This window comes from Trifolium pratense, mitochondrion (assembly GCF_020283565.1).
Source record: "Trifolium pratense mitochondrion, complete genome".
Lineage (NCBI taxonomy): Eukaryota > Viridiplantae > Streptophyta > Magnoliopsida > Fabales > Fabaceae > Trifolium > Trifolium pratense.
The window spans coordinates 173366-195966 of record NC_048499.1 but is presented as its reverse complement, the minus strand read 5'-3'; the positions used below and the strand labels follow the sequence as shown (position 1 = coordinate 195966).

Here is a 22601-nt window from a genome sequence, read left to right as displayed (position 1 = left end):
ATCAATTAGGTAACTCTTAGCAAGTGCTACGAGTGCTTCGTACTATATAGAAGTATTGGAATTTTTCCTCTTCTTTATATCATATAACAATTTTTTTTTACGATTCTGCTAATCCTTATGCTCTAACTAGTCTTAAAATTCTTTAAATTACAGGAAGAAACCTAAGAAATAAATTGAAAAGAAAGAAAGGGAAATAAGAGGGTTTGTTTTTTTTCTCCTTACACTATTTGATCAAGGAGAAGGCGGGGGACCAGTAAAGCATCAACCATTTAAACGGATCCATCTTTTCTTAGTCCGATTCTTATATGTTGGGTGCCTCTTCCTCTTCCGCAGATTCGGATTAGTGACTAGGGACCTAGCTAGGCTCCTTGTCTTTACCCCAGAGATCTCCCTGCCCTTTCGATCTTACTTATTGACTTATTCTCTAATCCACCTATGGATGGGCATATTCCTTCCACTGGGGTTGCTTCATTCTGACCTATCTCAACAAACAAGCCCATCTAAGAGCCTATTGAATGAAATTCAATCAATGGCACAGCGTCCGATTCGATCACTCGAGTAGAAGTACAGGGATGATTCAATCGATTCCGAAGACCTTGAAGGGCGAAAGCCCAATCGAACATCAATCACTTCACGGACGCTATTGATTGAGTAGCCAACCCCAAAACGCAAGAATCAAGGGGAGCGGAAAGAAGCTTCACCGATTCCGACTCTAATCTCAGGCTTCATTGGTAAGGTAAGGAAGCTCCGCAGCTCCAACATCGAATCGGGCAATTCCTCTTCCAGCCCGCCCTTGTGACATCAACAAACAAAGCGAGTTGAGCACGAAGACTTTTTCGGAGATGACTTCTGTCAATAGGCAAGTAGCGCCCAATCGAGCGAGAGAAGATAGGTCTCCCAGCACTCGAAGACCAAGAGAAGAGGATGTGAACTGGCTTGGTCTCGTGATCTCATCTACGCAAATGTTCAGATCTTTCTTTGAAGGCCGGTCCCAAGGCAATTCAAGGGATGGGGCTGTAACCAACCCCAAAGGAAAAGAGGATACGAGTGAACCCGCTTGCCCGAGTCCGAGTTGACGAGGTGAATTAGACCATAAGATAGGTACCGGAGATGTGGAAATAGGAAATGGGACCTGGTCTTTTTACCGACGAAATGCGTAGGAAGTGGTGATGCTACGTGCAATGTTATTGAAGGATGGTCTAAGACTTAAGAATTCCATTCCACCTGAGGCAAGCTATGGCGGGAAGTCTATTTTATCCCCAACTAATTAAATTACCCGAATAAATAGAAGAACCTAATGGATCGAACTCGTTCAATTCCTTTTCTTATTTAAGTAGCTGCCCTTTCTGTCTCACTTGATGAGGATTTCAAAGCTCTTCCTTCGTCCTTGGGTGAGCTGACGTTCTTGCTGTCTCACTCAAACCTCTTGCTTTTTCTTCTTTGTCTGGCTCTTGAGTAGGCCAAGTAAGTAGGCTATGTTTTCCAATTTTTCCAGGAGATCTAGAACCTTTTCCGGTTTTCTCTTGCTTGATTCGCTTCAATGCTTTTTGGTTCTTGCTTTGTACCTCGTAAAATAAAAAGAATAAATGTCTAAGTCTTCTATTGGTCTATGAGTTGATGGTGGTCTAATAGACCTAGGGGAACCCGGAAGTGCTCGAAGTCTTCAAGTCCATCTCTTACCCAATCCTCAATCAAAGAGCTTAACTTAAGCTAAGCCTCCAAACTAAGGGATGAGTTGAGTGAAACTTATTTACCTAAAAAAGTACTAATCTTCCTTCAGGTGGTGAAGTGACTGCAGTTGAAGTAGATCGAGTCTATGCTTTTCCTGGTCTAGCCCCATGCTCTCTTTTCAAAGTAGTAAGCGCAGGAGCTGCTGTCGATTCTTCTATCATTCGAATTGTTTCAGTCTTGTAGCGAGGGCCTGTCGATCGAGTCAATGTCTTTCCGGTTGTGTAAGGGCAGTCACAGCAATCAGAAAACTAAAAAATTCCTAGCTTGGGGTCAGGAGTTATAAAGTCTAAAGAAAAAGGAAAAGGGTAAAACCATACATATCTTACTGAAGAATCTGACTGAATGAGGGTCAGAGAGCTCTTTATGTGGTCTCACTTTACCACCATATGAAATGCGCGAAACTTCGATTGGTGGAAGCCAGCCGCTTAAGAGAACTTCACTCCTCTCCTTACAATCGAGATCTTCAAACCTCTCCTGGGGTAAGGGTAAATAAGAATAAATAATATATTTATCCCTGTTATTGTGCTTGTATCGTTCTTGTATCAGTAGTCACTGCATTCCCCCCTTAGTTCCTGCCTGCCCGCTCCCTTTTAACACCATTGGAAAGGTCTCTGTAAGGCTCCAGCGTAGAGATAGCTTCCTTTCTTATTCTTAGCGAGGAATAGCCCCGCGCGGATAAGGAATATTCCCGCTCCCTCTGGCCTTTATATTATAGTGAGTGTTCCGTGAGTGGGTTCTCGATTTAGGCGGGCTATCAATCGACTATTAAAAATAAGATAAAGAAGAGGTCTTAGTCGACTATTAGGGAAGTTCAGAGTTCTTTGATTCATTCTAGCTCTTAGGGATGGAAGAAGATATAATAGAGAGAGGGCTTAGTACACGTGGGACTTATGCCTTTCTTTTCGGATCAATGAGACAAGGAGTTACTCAGAGCTGTAGGGCCTTTGCCAAAGGAATGGGACCCCTTCTAAGCGAGTCAATCCCTGTAGAGGAAGGGAATTTATTTCCTTAGTAGTTTGCTTTCATCCGAATTAGTGGTTTCAGATGGATTCGTCTTTGATGTAAATAGCCCACAGGAAGTAAAGTATAGTGTGGTTCCACCTCGCAAGGAGAACAAGCGATAGATTGAAGATCAACAGGGCTTAATCAAATAATCAAGGAGGAAAGGAATAGGAAGCGAAAGCTGTATCCCTTGCTTGTTTTTAGTGAGCGAAGCGAACGTGTACTGTCGAGTAAAGGCAGCCGTTGTTGGCGCCGACCCCTCTAAGCCCTGGCACATCACAAGCCAGCCATCTTACTTAATATTTTCTAAATAGGAGGAAGGGGCAATGTCAATTGAATAAGCGTATCAAAGAGAATGAGGTCTAGCGCCCCAGAATACAATCGATAAAAAGCAATAGAACAAGGTGGGAATAATATATAACAAATGGGTAAGACAACCAAGGGCAATTCAACGGCTTTATGAGATAATCGGTATACTTTCTGCGTAGGCAGGCCCAGCAGTATCCAATCAATGTAGTTGGCGGAACAAAGGAAACAGGAATGAGAGAAGTATTAGAGGAAGATCTAAGTACCGAGAGGAAAAGGCTTCTTGATTCAAACTCATGGGAGTCTCTTCAATGGCGACACCCATTAATTTGCCTAACAATTCGGTAGCCAGGGCATGAGACTCAGCCAAAGAGTGACTAAGGCACCTATACTCCCCTTTTTAGGCAGGCTTGGGTCAGTTAGTGCGGTCGGCAAGCGGTAGGCAAAGAGGTCGAAAACAGGTCTGGCAGCTACGGGTTCCTCTTTTGTTTATGGGTGAATCTTCCATTCTCCGCGCCCGTTCTATCTGTCTTCTTATTGGTTGATATGTCTTTCCTTTCTTATTAGTGTAGTGAGGGCGCACTCGTGGTAGAAGGCAGATGGATTTAGCTTCTTTCTAAGAGCCGGAGACCCAAGGCCGGCTAGTCTCTTTCTGGGCCTCCTGACTCATGATTGTCAAAGATCATGTCATGTCGAGTGCGAGCTGGGGTTGAAGGCCCAAGGCTGTTGGTTTTGGAATAGGATTAGACTTGTCCAGAAGATCTGTCCTTTCCTGCACGAGGAACCTTATAGCACTTGGAAAAAAGCGGCTCTGGATCTGGCATCAACAGCGGATCCTGTCTGATCAGAGCACCGGTTCCGGCATCGGGAGTTGATTCAATAAGAGTCATAGCGGAGTCGAGAACTAGCAGCTACTGTTGGAAGATGGGATTGTTTACTTGGCCACCTCTTTTTTCCTCGCCCTAACGGATCCTGAACTCTAAGGAAAACTCCCTTTCCAGAGAAGCACTCATTTTATTTCTATAAGCTCTTTTTTCTACCCTTCTAACTAGTGTCACTTGCTTGATCACTTCGGTGAGGGGGTTATTTATATCCTTTAAAAAGCTCATATAGAGTTGTAGGATAGGATTTCAGGTAATTTATCCAATCTTCGTGCTCGGATACGGTCGACCCAATTTCCAAGCCCGACAGAATCCGGTCTGTTGCCCTGGAATACTTTTTTGTCACTTCCTCTTCGTTAGAAAGTTGCCATTTCGGGCGACCGCGCTCACAGTAATGGCGAAGCTGCTCCCGAACCAAGGTATGCAGCTCGACCTTTTTTTAAAAAAGTTCTTCTGGATCCAAATTAGGATCTACAGAAGTTTGGGCGGAGTCGACTGCCTCTGTGTGGGAGGGCCCATTGACAGAGGATGCTGACGAATCAGGCATCGGTTCCAACAGGACCCGCTCGTCGAAACTTTTCCAGCTGTCAGCAGCCGGCTCCCCCGAGGTCGACGCGCCTGCCCCCCGAACCATCCAGGAATGGAGGGCCTCCTCGAAGTGGGGGATTTTTAACTTTCTATCTAGACCTGTTTTTGCAACTAATTGAATGGATCACCCAGGGGAACCTCCCAACAACTCACTATCCCTCGGTTTCTACCTCTTTTTTTTTTTTTACATCCTTTCTTACAGTCTTGGCGAAAGGAAAGGTCGGATAATGGGCTACATGTTGGAATGCCTCTAAGGAGGAACTACACTGGCATTTGATAATCGAAAAAGCCAACCAATTCAAATACAGGGCTTTTGATGGAGCCCTTTACATACAGGAGGAGATGCTCAGGGCGCGATAAAGCTCGTCACGAGACCGAGAAAGCTCATCAGTGGAAGAAATGTGTCACGTAGTCTCGATTTCTCAGTTAATAATTATTAATATCTCCCATAGATTGAGACTTATAGATTTCAAGTAAGGGAGGCCGGCCTGCCTTAAGATTGACAACAGGTCGGTCGATATCGGTACTGGTTCAGCCTGTGAGGTGAGGGATTCATTCAGTAAGGGAGGGGGCTCTAAATCCGCCTAGGGGGGAGAATAAAAGTAAGACCTTTGAGCACGCACTCAAGATGAGAAGAATCCCGCTGTCCTGTCTCATTCCCATTCTCTTTGAAGCACAGATCTCATCTCTTTTCAATGCAAAATAAATAAGGGCATTTATCTCAAGTTAGAGAGGGCAAACACACACCTGTCTAACGTCAGTTTCGCTGTACTGGCATTTCGCTCTCATCGATGGAACTACTTCAACGAAAAGATTTAGTTGACTGAATGACTGGTCTAGGGTGAGAATAGCATGTGTTCTCTTCAAACTAGGTTTTCATGGGCGGGCTATTGAGAAGAATGAGGTTCTCATATCAGAATCCCTATTCAAACGAGGGGAGAAGGAACAGTTAACGAACAGTAGGTGTTCTCTTCAAAGCAAGCAAGACCGGCGAAGGGTTAAAGCGATTCTTTTGAAAAGAGTCTTCGTTGAAGTGAGCTCCTGTCTAATAGTAGACAGGCAGGTACGTGCTCCGAGATAAGGGGGTCAGCTCGGCAAGTAAAGGATATAAGGAAAGAAGCTCAAAAAGTCATGACATGCAACCGAGCAAATAGAACCTTCCCTCTCTGCAAGCAAAGAAAGAAGAAGGTGAGCGATTGTAAGGGAGAGGAATGGAAGTGAGAAGCGGCGGATGGGTCGGTCTAGTTCAAAGCCTAAGCTAAAATTGGTCTAGTTCAATAAGCGTACGATTGGTGAAGCTATGAATCGACAGATTTTGGAGTGAAATAGACGTTGGAGTGTGAATCGGTAGATTTCCAGTGCGGGAGTTCGAGGTTGTATTTCTTTGATTCTGGTTTCCGATCTAATCATGCATGTGATTCTTTCAATCAGCATGCTCTTCTCCGATGTATTCTTTTAGGCGAAGAAGCGGTTTATCCTAGAGTGGGGTTACTTACCTGAGAGTTTGGCTTGGTCTTGCTTTCTTCTTTGTTGAGCAGTTATCTAATTCGTCCTCATTGCCAATCTTTACTCCTGCTTCAGACCTGTTTAAAGTCTCCGTAATGTCCGAGCGTTAGCAATCCTCTAATTGTGGTCTTAGAGCTCTCTAGAGCCCTTAAGATTAAATGGTTTTGCAATCATGCTCCTCTATCCATTCTCGACTTAATCCTCTCTAGCTTTGGTTCGTATTGGGAGTGTTCTCCTTTTGGCGGGGGCTTGCCTCCCATCCGGTACTTATGTGGTAGGTGGGTTATTGAAGGTGGATAGGTTTTTGTAATAATCAGTTTAAGGATCAAGATCGGTAGAAAGATCAAGATCGGGAAGAGCTTCTCTTCGAAGGTGCCGCTGAGGAGCTCTGTTCGGGTACCCCCCCCTCCGGCTCGTAGTTGAGAAGAGCTTTAGTTTAGGAAAGGGCTAAAGGGGTGCGTGCGATCCCTCTCGTTGAGAGTCAAGGGTCTCCAGGAGTCGAAAGAAGGCACATCCTGGATCTATTAAGCCGGCAAGCAAGGGTTCAGCATTGGCTTTCACGACCGCAAAGGGGCCATCTCTCAGTCGGAGTAGATAGAAAGGATCTTCTGATCAATCCAGAGATAATTTCGATTCCATTAGTAATGAGGATTCGGAATATCACACATTGATCAATCAAAGAGAGATTCAACAACTAAAAGAGAGATCGATTCTTTGGGATCCTTCCGGGAACAAACAGAGATAGAATCAGACCGATTCCCGAAATGCCTTAAAGGATATTCCTTTATGTCCCACCTTTAGTAAGCATCTTGTTGCTTCTTTTTTGCCCGCGCTTAAGAGTGCTTGTAATGATTAACCTCTATCATCGACTTCCGACTCTGTAGGCTTGTAAGCCTCTGTCCCAACTTTCTTCTTCTAACTAAGAAAGCATAGGCAAATATCTTATTATAATAGAATTCCATCAAAGATGCTTTTCTCCTCTAGCCACAGACATGCTTGACTACCACTACCTTCACTATCAAGCCAAGAAGGGGAATTAGTAACACAGGCTCGGTGGCAGAAGATAAGGCCAACTCAGTATTTTAGTAAATAAGCACCTCTACTAATGCGGGTGGGGTTCCAGAAGTGGACCTCGATCCAACCGAAAAACTAATGTGTGAAAAATAAACTCTCTTTAGAAAAGTTCTGTTAGGTTCTTAGTAGCAATAGGTGACCTTATACCAATCCCGATCCATTAGATTTGTTCGGAAAATAAACGATAGACAATAAAACATCTCGGAAATCAGGGGGTCAGTTTAGTGGATATTCTTCGCGCAATGCGCGAAGTTCCCGGAAAAAGGCAGATTTGGTCCCCTCTCTATCCAACTGGGCGAGTCGGTTTGTAAGAGTCTCTGGCCGATATTCCCACTTTTTTTTTTGTTAAAATGGAGTCTCCCAGACCAGAAGGCTGGTTCGGTTTTCAACCCAGCCAGAAAGGGTCTGGGTCCAGCTCGGCCATCCGATATATAACCTGACTTTTTAGGTTAATCAAAGTTATAATCTCATCTATGGGGGGCTGCCACCCCCTCTTTTTAGAGGCAGCAAAGAGAAGTCTTGTATTGATCTTCTCAAAGAAAGACTTCCCCCAGTGGCCCTTCTGGAACTTGCCCAGGCTGCGCAGCCTCTGGTTGAGGTGCGGGCTCTCCTCCGGGCTGTTCCAAGTCCCTAAAGATAGACTCCCCGCTTATGCCCGGGTAATTTATTTCGAGCGCACCAGGAAGCCGCTGCCCGACTCCCTGAGAAGGCTGCGAATTTATTTCTTCCCCAGCCAAGCCAGGTTCGGCGGTATTTTGAAACCAGCCAGAGAGACCCTCAAAAAAAGAAAAGGATTGTCACCCCCCCCCGGCCCCACTAGCATCCATCATCATCGATGTAGAGGGGAGGTCTGTAGGCCTGACGCCTATAGAAATAGACAACCACTCCAACAAAAGATTGAAGGCCGTAACTTCCCACAAAATAGGAACCCCAGAGAGAGGAACACCGAAGCCAAGGCCAGCCAAAGCCCAAAGGAAGACCGACCCACTTGAGTATATATAGTGTTAATGAAAAAAGTGATAAAGCGGGTTTCGTATCATTTTCCGGAAAGCCAGTCATACTATTCCACTTTAGCTAAGCTAATGATGAAACAGGATCTGGATTTGTCTGCAGATGATGATGTCCACTCCTGGCTCGATGCGCTTAACGAAAGGGAACGAAGTCTCTATATTAATTAATAAAGAATTTCCTTCGTCATTAAGCAGCATCCTTTAAGTGAGTAGGGGTGCGCCGCCGACGAATAATAGGTACCCCCACACCCCAGGCAGAGTTAGTGAGCCGTGTAATAGGCGACCATTTCGCGCGGTTCGGGGGGCACTTGAGTCAGCCGCCGGCGCCCGACTGCGTCTTGACCCCTATCCAATTTTTGGGCCAATTCCCCCTTCGTACTACCAAAAAATGAGATTCTTGCCGAATCCGAGTTTGCAGCTCCAACCATTACCAAACTTATACCTATTCTGTTTAGTACTTCAGGTGCTTCTGTTGCGTATAATGTAAATCCCGTAGCGGATCAATTCCAACGAGCCTTTCAAACAAGTACTTTTTGTAATCGACTCTATAGCTTCTTCAATAAACGCTGGTTCTTCGATCAAGTTTTGAATGACTTTCTAGTCAGATCGTTCCTGCGTTTCGGATATGAAGTCTCATTCGAAGCTTTAGACAAAGGTGCTATTGAGATATTGGGCCCTTATGGTATATCGTACACATTCCGACGATTGGCCGAGCGGATAAGTCAACTTCAAAGTGGATTTGTTGTGCGAAGAGTGCGTTATGACCCGTGGCCGCCTGCCTGGTCTGGTGGGGTCCTCCGTTGTGGGTAAACGGGAAACCCGACTCTACGAACCCGAGGAAAGGCTGCACAGCAGTAGTAGGGGCGTGAAGACCGGAGCTTTTTGTAGTGCTAGCAGGAATGCAAGTGAATGAATCCCATCCCCTAGCGAGTGAAGTGCTTACGCCCCTTTAGATTAGAGATAGGGGCGCGCTAGCGTTATAATAATAATTGAAAGGTTAGGGGGCTGAGAAAAGCTTGCTGTCTACTTCTCTTCACTGCCCCGTTCTGTAACTTCCCTTCTTTAGTCCGTCCACGAGGCTGTAAAAAGAGAGAGAGGGGCGGCTATATAGCGGGAGTCGTTTCGGTTGTATGCCACCAGGTTCCTATGGACAAGGGGACAAGTGAATCATCGCTTTTGGGCGCAGGCAGCCCTCTACCATCCATCCCATTGCATTCCATCGTCTCGTATTGTACTGTACCGTACCAGATACATCTATTGAGTGAGAGAAAGGTAGCTTCTCTATAGATATATTTTTCATTTTTTATATTGATAGGGATCCCCAGATTCCCGTCACTACGGATTGATTGTCTCTACTACATGGTAGTGGTCTAGGGAGCGCAATTGCTAGAGCACGGGAGAATGAAGAGTAATGATTTCAGCAAGAGCAGCCGGACGGACTACTATAGTGAGTCCTGTGACTACTAGAGTAGAGTTGAGTCAAAAGGTATGGTATAGCAGCCTTTCCGAGCGAGCCTCTGGGATCTCCTGTAAACCCCCATGATGTGGTAAAGGGAGGATATTAGGGGAAGCAGTGAGTGGAGATTCCCCTGCAGAGAGCCGGATGAGGGGAGACCTTCACGTCCGGTTCGGAGGGCGGGGATATCCCGACCCTACTATCATTATGCCTTTGCAATGTTACTTGGTTCAACTCTATTTGTGACCTTTTCTCGTATGTGGGACTCTCTATCTTCTTGGGTAGATAATCGATCGTCTTTCATTTTGATAGTTAGTAGTTTTTATTATAATAAGTCAATAAATAAGAATAAATAATAATCGAACTGGAGGAGCTAAAAGCCGGGATGGCTTGGTAAGCAAGCAACCTGTTATGTAGGCGCCAACTCCCATTTCTTTCTCTTCTTTCTTTTTGAAAGTCACGATCAGAATGAAAGGTAGTTCGCTGGGCCTGTATTTTGATCCCAGAGGTGCTGGTTCGACTCCAGCTCGTGCGTGAGAAGGCTTTTTTTTTGTCATATCCCTTTGTCTCGCTTGTTCTTATTCAGTTCCTTTGTCCTTCCATCGCTCAACTATTTGTTGAACATAGAATTCGCCCGATATAAGATTAGTACCAACTGGGATCATAAAGCGGATTGGGCTAACGGAAAGGGAGGAGTCAGTCGTTCTGCCATCGATTACAGGCAAACCTTCCCCGAGCTACAGCCCTCACTGTCGATTCAAGACACAAACTACTACCTGTACCACAACCACTGGCATATGCGGTATGCGGGTGTCAGGTCTAGGTCTAGATGGAGGTTCTCGTTCCTGTTCTATTTCTAGTTGAAAACAACAAATTAAAATAAAATCACCAAGTGGATATCTCGAGAACTAAAGGTGCCAAGCCTCGGATTCGACTTGAAATGAGGATAAGGCTTCCAGCTAGATATGTATGATTCACCCGGTACCAGGTGTAGTAGCATCAGTCTCTTTCCCCTCCCTCTGTATGAGTTGAGAGGCTGAGGGGAAGTCTACTAACTATCTATAGGGCTACTCCACCTGACTCACGGTCGCTCCACGGGAAACCACCACTAGGAGACGAAGCAAGCCGAGGGTTTCGAGGCAGATATCGCCATGACACGGTAGTAGGGAAACCGGTCCTTGTAAGCAGCACTAGAGAGGGGATAGAGACTCGAGACTTCAAACTAATGTCCTTCTTCCTCTGAGCCAGGTTCCTTGTAGAGTCTATCTACTAGAGACATTAACGGTGCTCACCCGGGGTTGGTCAAATTCAATACTCGAATGGAACGCCCTCCATCGTACAGTTCGGCGGACACGGAAGAGCTAGTTCATAGGGCTCGTGCAGCTCATGAACCGAGGACCGACGGTGAAAAGCTCGGGATGATGATGGGGCTAGCAACTGGTCCTCAAAGAAGCTAGATCTCTTGGGCGATTTGTTTCCCTTGTAGCCAAGTCATACTCATTCCGTACGACGAAGGATTGGGCCTTCGAGGTCGGAACTCATCACATTACTGGGTAGATCAGTTGGGGGATAAGGGTTTTAGTTCAATAAAGGTGCTTCTCATTATATCGAATAATAAGTTAGGCCTGTAGTGCTCCGGGATTCTAACCCGTTCCCTGGTAGTAGAGAGAGAGATCCGCATAAGCCGTGCTGGGGAATACCAGCTAAGTAACTCGAAACTGGTAACTAACTATAGCCCGCTCGCCTACCCGGGTCAATTATGGGCTCCCCCTACTACTAGTGGGTGCCTCCGGTTCGAGACGGGACTGTTTAAGAAAAATAAACTCCTCCGCTGCGGAGAGAATTGAGTTGGTCATTGTTTCGGGTCATCTAAGCTCACCCAGAGAAACTTCGTTAGAGTGGAAAAACATAGAAAGACAGCTGCCTCGCTTCCAACCGCATCTCATGTAATGTTAGCTACCATTGTCACTGAACACTAACCCAAAGTAACCTGCCTTCAGCCCAATAGAATTCCCCTCCATTTTCACACAGGCCTGTTTTCGCTTCCCCTTTAATCCTTGAACTTCAGGTAACAGCATAAAGAATCTCTTAGTTTTAGACTAAAGGGTTCGTAAGAGCTACTTCCCTTGCCTCAATCCCTATTAGTTAGTCGGGGACTGGTCCTTCCCTCGATATTACGCTCTTTTTTTTTTCACGAGTCAATTTTTCCGCCTACTAGCTGTACAGGAAAAGGAAAGTCTACTTACGAGATTGACCGACTTGCTTCCAAGCCGAGTTCCTTCCTTCGGTAGAGTAAAAAGGGCTGCTAGAAGAAGAGTTCACCACTATCTACGCAATTCTCTAGCTTCATTCTTTTTATAATATTCCATTTCAGAGTGATGCTCGCACCACTACACTCACTCATTCCATCGACGGGAGAAGAGGTTCAATCCATAGGCGAGGTGGAGACTTCGGTATAGGGTCGCCTGTTCGGCGCGCTACTGCTCTTTGGCTCCTTTACTTTAGTTCATCATTTCTTTGCAACTCTATTGATCAATCTCCTCTCGTTATCGGTCGACCTTCAAGACTTGCTTACGATAGGAGGGACTCGAAAGGCTAATCCGTGAAAGACGAAAACATAATTCCAGTCCCAATAGATCAAGCCGAGGTAGTAGACCAAATCGTCTATCAACGTCCTCCACTTACTCCACTAGGTTGGCTAGAGCCTTGTTACTATAGTTCGCGCTACTGAGATCATCGTTGATTGGGAGAGATAAAGCTTTTGCGCTTGGGATCCTGAGCCAGCAACATTCTTGTTTTAAAAGACGTATAGGCAATTCTTTATTATGATCATATGGATCGCTTTTCGTGACTTTTCTTTCCGCATACATTGCAGTCTAACCAGCTTTCTTATTTTAGGGGACCGAGAATCCTTCTTTTGATCCCCCTCGAGCCTACTATCGTCTTTCGAATTAAGCTTCCGATTTTGTTGGTGCAGACGCTGAAGGATCAGCTGACACTAGATAGGAAAGGCTTTCGATCGAGAAGCTCTCGAACCTGTTCCGAAGTCAGTTTAGGATTCGGTTGGTGTTCCGACATCCCGAATCGAGGTGGCTCTAAACTCAGGTTTACCTACCTCTCTAGTTAAAGAGAGAAGATAGGGCTTCGAAATCAAATTTCCTCTCCTAAGTGCTTGCTGGTTCCAGACTCCCAATCTTGGTTGGCTGTCATTTCCAGAGGAGTTGGACTGCTTTCCACTGATAGTATCCAACAAGGAAAGGAGTGAAGAGAGGAAAAGTTATCTCTAGCATATATTTATTTAACGGAATCCATCTTTCTTTTGATATCAATTGAACAGAGGCTTAGTTGTCTGATTCATATCCACCAGTGGATCAAGGGTAGGTTCTTAAAAGGCCTTCGAAAGGAAACTCCTGCTAATTAATCCTGGAAGGATAAAAGTGTACCCTTGAGTTAAAGCGCGCCCTTGGTCCTATTGCAACTGCTTCTGATTCACTTGCTAACAGCGCTAGTCACCTCTTGACTTAGTAAACTACCCCATTCGTAGTGTCAAGCCTTCCCTTCCTCTACTGCTGGTCGACTAGACTAAGTCAACTTGCTCGTGGGTGGAAAGGCAGGAGCCTGGAAGCCGGGAAGAACGAGCCCTTAAATTCTTCTATTCTGACATCTTTCACAGACTACAGACTAGCGATAGTTAAAAAGAGCGAAGCGTAGCCGTGTTTAAGCCGAAGGCGATAGTTATTCCCGTGTTTACTGAGCTATATCTCTATCTATTAGTTAGCCGGCTTAAAGAGTTTAGACTCACGATACCGAGAAAGCAAGCCGATCATAGACGGAGGTTTAAGCTTGAAGTGAAGTGTCCGCCCTAAGGTGAATCAGATGTTCGAACGAGACTGTTCAGGAACATGGATTGTGGGTATACCTGCACAATAGCTTTCTCTACGAGCCTACAAGCTTTGTTTTGGTTTAGCTTCCAACTAAGGCTAAGGGCCTATGATAGGGTTCTCTGTTATGAGAACAAAGAGTTTGACAGTTATGATATTTCAATTGAACGAATATTCATTTAGTGAATTAGTGAATCTAACTTCCATCGACTAAGATTCTAGCACTCAGCTGTGCCATTTCCTTATTCCGTATTTGAGTCTTGCCCTCATCAAGACGGCTAGAAACTTCCTATTAGGAATGGCTTCCTTTCAGGTTGTGTTGTTAAAGACCAGACTGTTCTAACAGGGCAGGGGAGACGGATAACTAATCTCATACAGTAGAGTTATGATCGGGCAATAGCGTAGATACAGTAGAGCTCGCGTTTGATTCGATAGTCGGAACTCTTGGCCTCGCCTCTGGATTTTATCTTAGAACAGCCTTCACTCATTACGGTACGGGCTCATTCAATTCTGGAATAGCTGGTAAGTAGAAAGGTTTTACAATTACCGTACTCTTATAGAACTACTACCTTACCAGTATTGTCCACAAGAACCACACGCCGGTTATAAATGATATGGCTATCATCGCCAGGACCAATAGAATGGATCGTTCCAACCAGTTGGAGATCATTCAATAGCTTATATAAAGCATCCACACCGAATGTAACTTGATCATTCTCTCTAGTCGAAATAAAGACTTCATTCACTAATCTATAAATTTTAATTCCAGGGAACCTTTTAGTAAACTCACGATCGAAGACATCAATTAAAACTATGTTGAATATGACCCTTGTGAGCTCACCAATAGGAGGCAGACTAACATCAAACCTACGATTACCAAAATCATCATAGATAGGAATGTTAAGAAAATCTGATATCAGCCTATATAAATTGAAATTTCCATCTCCAACAAAAAGCTTAACCTTATCCAAAATCAGACTTATTGGTATCATTGGTAATTAATCTCCTAAGTCAAGCTTATACAATCTATCCGCTGTACAAATTATTTTAAGGCGATCAGATCAAAAAGAAGCCAGCCATTCGCTTCCCAACTCAACTTAAGCCGAGCCGATATCTCAAGTAAGGTCTCGTTCGTCTCACAGCAAGTCTCCTGCGATCTACTCAAGGGTTGGTTCAACTCTGTCGACCCTTGATGGCGGCCTGCCTTTACGAGCCAACCAAAGATCAGTACATATGGCGCAAGACGTTAGGTAATAAAGAGTCGCGGCTAATCCCTAACCTGCGTTACTCCCGGGAATAAGCGGAAAAAGATTTTACCAGCTACTCCTACTTTTTCCACTTCGCATATGGGCTTTATATTCTCTACGGCGTCAACCATAAGTTTGATTACATCGCGTTCAGTTTGAGCTGGGAAGTAAACTAGGTTTTGCTATTCCTTCTCGAGCTTCTATTTCATACCTTAAAGGAGATTCGGGAAAAGATAGAATAGGAAGACGTGTTTCCAGAACAAACAAGATACGGGTTGAGAGGGGGAAGTTAGCAAAGTTAGACAAGATTGGAATGGGCATAGGAACATGTATTGATGTACCAGATCGGCTAATGCTCCCAGGTTGATGCAATGTATTCCACCAGTTGACTGAAGACTTTATTATTGGTATATCGATCGGTCCAGCACGGATTGAAATAGGAGCCGGTTCGACAGGAAGCTTTTGAAAACGCAGTGCACCCAGGTAAATCAGAAACGAGATGAATACAGAGGTTAAACGAGCATCCCACACCCAAAAGGTGCCCCACATAGGTCTTCCCCGAAACCCCCCAGTAACTAAGGTAAACAACGTAAAAAAAGCACCCATTTCTGTACCGGTTCCGGAAGAGCGAAGAAAAAGGGGATGTTTTGTTAATAGGAATAAGAAAGTGTTTATAGCCGTTGCGATATAAACAAGAATACTCATCCGAGCCGCAGGAACATGTACATAAAGAATACGAGAATTTCCACCTTGTTGAAGATCTAATGGTGCTACCCGAAGACTTAAATGAATAGCCATCGCTGTTAAGAACAACCGAGATCCAATGAGAATTAGCGCACAGCTTCTGGTCTTTGACATCAAAAAAGAAGGTTGTAATAACGATAACGAAAGGGACATCTGATAATTTTGTCCTAGCTAGTGGAACAAGAAAGACATGGATCTATATTCAATACGCAATCAAAGGATTTATCCCAACGAATAATTCCCCCTGCTTAGTTTTCGCTCCGCTCGTGCGTGGCACTCCTTGCTGGCGGAGCGGCATACCGAAAAAAAAGAAAGAAAGATCATGAGTATACTTAATACCAACCCGTTTGGTCTCGATAAAAGTAAAAGTGACTACATCTCCAGCGGACCCTGACGTGAACAGACGCTTTCTCGGAGAAAGCTTTTTTTCTTTGTTTGTTGACTTCACTTAGCAAGCCTCGAATCCAAATCCTTTCTACGCGACTTTCTTATCTTATTAAATTTCTACTCAGCTTGAAAAGAAGCCTCAAGCCGATAAGAGCTCTTCATCATATTCGACAATTTATAAAGAAGAACTGACAGTGATTGACCTCACGGCACACATGCTATATGTTCATGCCAAAAAGGCGATATTTTCGATTCTTAATTAAAGGAGCGAAGCGCTTAGTGGTTGAAGTAGAGGAGAGCTAGAATGAGTCCATTTTCCTAGGTAGGGAAAGCACACAAGCAGTAAGGAAGAATCGAGCACTTTATTTCCTATTTAGGAATGAGCGGCCTACAGAGTGGAAATGATCCTGCGAAGCCGGTCAGGCCAACTCTAGCTTTAGGAATAAAAAGGCATACAGCCCCTACGAAAGCATCCATTTCATGAGTTGAACTGGCTCTGCTCCTTGCTGGAGGAAAAATGAACGAGATTATGTATGTTATTCGAAGCCTTTTATAAGTCCGAGCTTTCCTTTCAATTCGTGTAGCGAGGTCCTCTTCTTGCTTTTGTCTCCTAGCATTCTACTGGATAGCTCCTACCCTTCCTTTATCCTCCTTGCGCTATGAATTGGCTTTCTTGTTGTTAATGGGCAGACAAATGACCCAGACGTGCGTGGGCTTTTTTCTAAGGAAAAAGTATGACCTTAATCTACTTTCTCGGGTATCTAGCTTACGGAAGACAAGGTCTTGACGTTCTATAGATGAACTAGCATAACAGACATGCTTGAATTTAGAAAGGCAAGACAACTCTGAATCACTCGTTTAATACAAAGCAACTTTCGCCCTATCCTGCCTGACGGGAAGGGAACTTATGAAGAAGACTGACCTGTGCTCTTCCTGTAATCTGACCTTACAATAGCTTTATTAAAGCTTTTGGCTTATTGATCTCCAACTGTATTTGTATTCGTATCTGGTAATTCTCTTTCTAGTGGATCAAGATATTCGAGGCTAATCCACTCTTCCTTGAAACTTGGAAATCGCCCTTTATAAAAATGAAATGAATTAACTTATAAATGAGTTGCTTCTCGACTCGACTGACTCACACTCCTCTCCTATCTTTTTAAGAGCTGCCATGGGCATTTATTTACCTTGGATGCTATAAGAATGGGCTGGCTCTTGCCCCATTCAAAAGGATGAAAATGGACAAATCCATTAAGAGTATCATTTGTCACTTCTCTTGATTTCCCACCTACCTATCATCTATCGGTCTCCTGAAGCTCCCCCGCTTGGTAGCTAATCCCGCTCGTTGGTATCTGTGAGTCTAGATCTTAGCTTATCTTATACTCTCTATACTTCGCATTTCCTTGAGCCTTTCTACTTATAGACCGGGACTGCTATTTGTTTCATACCTGAAATGAAAGAAAAGGCAAGCAAGTCAGGGATTCCTCGAGCTGCTATCTCGATACCGATCCTTGAAACCCTGAATTAAGGGCACAGCTTAGGTAAGAAAGAAGCGCTGATCCACTTATACTCGCTAGGGGTGGGTTACTCTATCACACGCACGCATCCTAGCTTATCTAACTTCTTCCTTGAAGGTCCCACGGACTGTTCGAATCCTTAGCCTGTCCTTGATTAGCTTCCTATCACCTACGCCCCCTCCCAGGAAGTCACTATTCTTTCCTTTCTCCTGGCTCCTGAAGCTTTTGCATTTTTCAAAGGCCTTCACTCGATCTTCATTCTACTATAAGAACTCGAACCTGAGTCCATTACTATTCTGGTCGAGTTCGTTTATTCGTTTTTTCAGAACTCACACTTCGTACCTGAACATGAATAGGCAGCGCTCTTTTTCCCGACGTAAGCCCAGGCTTGCTATCATCCAGTTGTGGCTTTTTCCCCCCTTCATTCTCAAGTGCTATAGCTTGTTCGCTTGAATACAGTAGGTAGGGAAGGACAGGATATTACTCGTCGGTTCTATTCGGCGGTGGTGGCTTTGCTTTGAATTTCTTTCCACTCATTTTGGCTTTTTCCTTTTATTATTCATGCTTGCTCCACTAGCCTCAAACTCCATTCCCATTTCGAATCGACCCGTTAGATTAGAGAAGGCTTTTCTGCTTAGCAGAACCCGATTCTCCGCTCAAAACATCAGATCTTCCGACTTAAACAACCGATTCCATTTCTATCCTTTTTTTCTATGATCAATTCAATAAAGACTTCCTTCTCAACTGACAACCCCTGGGCCTGTTCATAAGCGATATTCTTTGTAGGGCTTTCGGCTCGGCCGCCTTCCTTTATTTTAGGGCTAAGGCTAGCTTTCCTAAGTCAGTTCCAGAGTGCATGAGTGAATCTTGATCTGTATTCAAGGTATGCCCTTTCCAGTTCTGTTATAATATTCCAGTTCTGTTATAATATTGACTTCGGTTAAGCTGAGGTTAGCGAAGTCAATCCTTTGCTTGGGTCCTTGGAGGTCGGAGATCAGAGCGCTGTGTTTAAGTCGTCTGGCCGTAAGAAAGACTTTATCTGCGCCAGTAAGAGTAAGAGCTTGAAAAGAAGGGAAAGAGGAAGAAGTATTCAAATAATTCACTCCTTTCCCTTTAGGAAAGCTTTACTTTATTCTTTCTTTATATACTTACCTTACTATATAAGACAATACTCTAAAAGACTTGGACGATAAAAGTAAGATTGAGAACTATGAATAGTAGGAATAGTCTAAAGCAGTGGTTAGCTAGAAGAAGAGTCAAAGACTTTTTCCTATCCGCTGCTGGTGGTGAAGTCAGTGAATCAGTCCCCAAGCTTTCTTCCTTCAAAGAATAAATTTTGTCATTACGAACTAAGACCGAAGGCAGGTGCAGTTAATAGAGCAATGTGCGGGTTGGGCTTTTTCAAGGATTGCAAGCTCCAAGCATAGCTAGAGAGAATAGGGCCTTTGTTGCCACGCCAGCATATGCTAGGCAGGATTAGATTGAGCAGTATAAAGGTTACTTTCTTGGCACCGGGGATTGCCATTTACATTTTACTCCTTTTGGTAAGGCAACCCTTTATTAGATTAGGACCGCTTCTCCGATGAGATGATAGATGCCTTTGGCCGATTCCCTTGTTTGTCATCTCGCCCTCCCCGCTCAAACTCAAAGTCTGTCTTAAAATAGAGGGAGAGGGAGCTCCAGAGCTCTTCCCTTTGGGACACGTGAACTCCACTCTTGGCAACTGCCTGCCCTCTGCTGTAGCAAAAGTACCTTAAAGATAAGAAAGAGGGTCGGGCCCGCCATTCCGAATGTTGAAGAATGGGACTATACTTAGTCATTGCCGTAAAAAATCCAGCCAAGCCAGATGGAAGATTTTTCTACCTCAGAAGCGAAAGTTATAAAAAAATGTGAAAGCCGAATCTCAGGTTCCTAGATAACAGATAGGCGCACAGTAAATAGGCGCGTTGACTCAGTCTAAGAAGCATGGCGACGGTCGAGCGCTCTCTCCAAGACGAACAACAGGCCTCCCCGAAGGACTGAAGGACAAATGTCGGTTAGAGAGGCATAGGTTTTTATAGTCCAGGTAGGCTATATGAAAGAAGGGGATAAATTGCTCTAAATTTAATACGGTAATATCCCTTCACGCTGCTGCCGCGAAAGCAAACCAATTCTACGAGGACCTGCGCCCTATATAAATCAGTACTTCTCTCTCCGACTTCCTGCACGCACCTACCCGGACCCTGCAAAAATTAGACTGAAGTTCGGTACGGCTTGCTGGGGGTAAGGCTAAGCCAAGCTACCACCTACCCCTCGCTTGAGGTATCTTGCGATAGGTAGTTGCCCTTCTTGGCCGAGAGCATACATAAATGATGTGGTCCCCGGATGTTGTTACGAATACTTATTATATAGGATTTTTCTCTTTTGTATTGTGATGAGTAAGTAAACTATAGAGATCGAGGTTCAGATCAAAACAGACTCTTTGACTAAGGCTTGTCGCTTCGACCTAGTAAGCCAGTCCCTCTACCTCTTCCGCATGCTGGTATGTCTTCCCGTCTGCAAGACCCAGCTAAAGCGAATCTCATCTTCATGAAGTTTTCTGGGGACTCTATCTTTACTTGTAGTTCGTCACTTGTTGGCAAGGGCAAGGGCTTCGGTGTAAGCACCAGTTCGAACTCTGACTTAGAATCAGACCTTATCTATCTCTCAATAATTGGAAGTTTGATCCAATCAACCACTAATGACCTAAAAATGTTCCAACCACGCATAAGTGTGAAGGATTGAATCCTGTAATAGATTTTATATAGAAGAGTCTTAGAAAAGGGCACTGGTTCACGCATTTCGGGTTGATTCCTCTTACCTCTAGAAAGATAAATAAATGTAAGGGGGTACTTCACCGAAAGGAGCGATAGGTCAAGTATGGGACGTTCAGTAAACAATCCCTTAGCTCAAGTCCTCGGAGATACCCAACAGGGAGCGGAGAAGGCTGAGGCGGAGACGGAGCCGCTTTGGAATGGAAGCGTCAACGCAATAAAAAGAAAAGCCAAAAACGTGAAGTAGAGGGATCCCATCCTGACGGATGAGCCGCTCCCTCCCCCGGTTAACTACCACTACCCGGTCTTACCTTTTAATTGATAGCTTCCGCTGGAGCACTTGCCTTCGTGATGAATCCCTTGAGCTTTTACTATCTTTTTGCTTCTTCTTGCTAGCCTTCGATTGTATGGTTTCCTGTATCGCTCTTGTCAAGCTCCAGCCCGATCCCTGCGATCTCATCTCGTACTTGGCCTTCCCCCTCTCTTTCTCTTCGTCCCGGGATAGAGCCTTTCACACACAAAAGGGAAGGTTCCCGAGCTTGGCCGATAAAAATCCTGCCTGGAAGTAGCACTGCTTTGGCGATTGGCAAGACCCGAGTAGCGCTGCCTGAACGAAGCGTGGGCGTAAAGCATCAAGTGGAGGCGCCGAATCCTTGCAAGAGGGGGGCAGACCGGTCAAAGCCAAGTCCAGACGAGCTGGCCAAAAGGCATAGGGCCAAGGCTGAGCTGGCAGGCTCATCTCACTTATTGTTTGTGTGCTTTGTTGGAATAGAGTGACATCAAGGGAAAGTGCACTTTATCTCGATTCCTCTCTTTCTACAACTCTTTCCAACCCACAGCTCAGCCCCTTACCTTAGGCAGGCATCAAGGTCGGAAACCCCCAGGGTCGGGCCTCAACCGATCTACTGATAAGGTAAGGGGAAAGACAACTGAATAAATAGGTCTATCCTATAAAGAAAGACGGGGTAGAGTAAACGCCAAGCGCTGGCCCATTAGTGGGTTCAATTCCTGCTTGCCTTTCATTTTCAATTGTTAGAGTAGTCTCGATCCTATTGAACATAAGCTATATCACAGGGAGTAAGTAGATCATGATCGGAGGGGACGACCGGAGAAAGATAAGTCAAGGAGGACCCGAAGAGGAAGGAAGAGCGGTCCGTCCTAAACGAAGAGCGGTCGCTGAGAGCGAAATGAACTGATTTGGCCGGAGGGGGCCACGGGATTAGACTCTCGATGTATTATTACATTTATAGCGGGAGGAGAGTAGCCCCGAAAGAAGTCGGTCCTAGCGAAAACACATAATACAGCTTATGGCCGAGAGTGTCATGAAAGAAAGGTCAGTCTGCACAGGCGGGACGTGACATTAATAGACAGGTCAAACTGCTACATCGTCTGATTTTCACTCGGATGACGTAATAAAATTTTTTTTATATCAGTGTGCAGCAGCCCCTATGACAGAATTGAACATCAGATATATCACATCCATAAAAAGATTAAAAACAGTCGGTTATGAGAGCAGCACTTTTCCTTGCGGGGGCCCCGTCTCCCATCGGTGCGCTGGAGACGATTCTTTCTGTATCTTCGGCTTCGTCTTCTCCTACACTGATTAGTCTAGTTTTGTTTGCCCCCGGAGAGTATCACCGTGAATAATTACTCATATATATCAGCCAGAGAAGCCTGTGACTCATACACTATCAACCATTGTGTATACCAGAAATAAACTTCGTCTAACACCAGATCTTGTTGAAGCTCAGCCAGGACCTGAAAGAGATCAGTAAACCAACGCTTCTCCCTCTCCAGACTCAAGCCATGATCCAGTTCCAGACAACATGCCTGAGGTAGGCCATTATTCCTCTCGTCCTGTTCAAGGCTTTGCTCAAGAATAAATATTGGATAGATTGGGAGGAAACCTTAACTTCAGTTTGTGAAGATTAGGACTTTACTGGCTATTACTGCATCAAAGAAGTGGTCCCTATACCAGCTAGATGTTCAAAATACCTTCCTACACGGAGAAAACACTGCATTAGTAGGATCCACCCCATGTGATCCGTCATTCAGTGCAATAGGCAGGCCCATAGCAATGAATGTTTAAATAAGATTAACTTCGTTCTGTACGGGATAAGGAGCGAAAAGCGCAGCATGGCAATCGGAGACAAGTCAAGTTCAGTAATAAATTGGATAGATAGATTCGTGAGTAGTGTAATCATAAAAGCCCACGGAGCGGTGACTGAATTGGTAATCTACTCTTCTTTGTTACCGGAGATCATCTCCTCGGCTGTTAGGTTCAGTGTTCATCGTCACTTGAGTACAAGTACATGATGGTCGTCCTATGAGTGAATGCGCTTCAGTCTAAGGTAAAAATAGCTTGAGCTGATAAAGTTGTAAGGCTCCAAGCAAGCCTAGGGTTTAAGCGGATGCCCCAAGGCCGGCAGGCTCTCTTCGTAATGGCTGGACGCTAATGGATTGGACGACAGGTACGAGAAGC

At 44.8% G+C, this 22601-nt stretch overlaps 2 protein-coding genes, 1 non-coding gene and 1 pseudogene across 3 annotated transcripts.

Moving 5' to 3' along the window:
• Positions 1-8447: 8447 nt before the first annotated feature.
• On the top strand, positions 8448-9910 carry nad5 (NADH dehydrogenase subunit 5; one part of a trans-spliced gene, as the record gives it). Coding sequence (YP_009827563.1) covers positions 8448-8842; positions 9755-9910 — 551 coding nt within the window.
• A 100-nt stretch (positions 9911-10010) lies between these two features.
• trnT(UGU) lies at positions 10011-10089 on the top strand. The gene has a single exon. It is a non-coding gene; the product is annotated as a tRNA-Thr (tRNA).
• Positions 10090-14519: 4430 nt separating this feature from the next.
• On the bottom strand, positions 14520-14853 carry rps7 (annotated as a pseudogene).
• Positions 14833-15579, bottom strand: ccmC (cytochrome c biogenesis C). The gene has a single exon. The coding sequence runs from the start codon at positions 15577-15579 to the stop codon at positions 14833-14835; it is 747 nt and encodes a 248-aa protein (YP_009827579.1).
• Positions 15580-22601: the final 7022 nt, after the last annotated feature.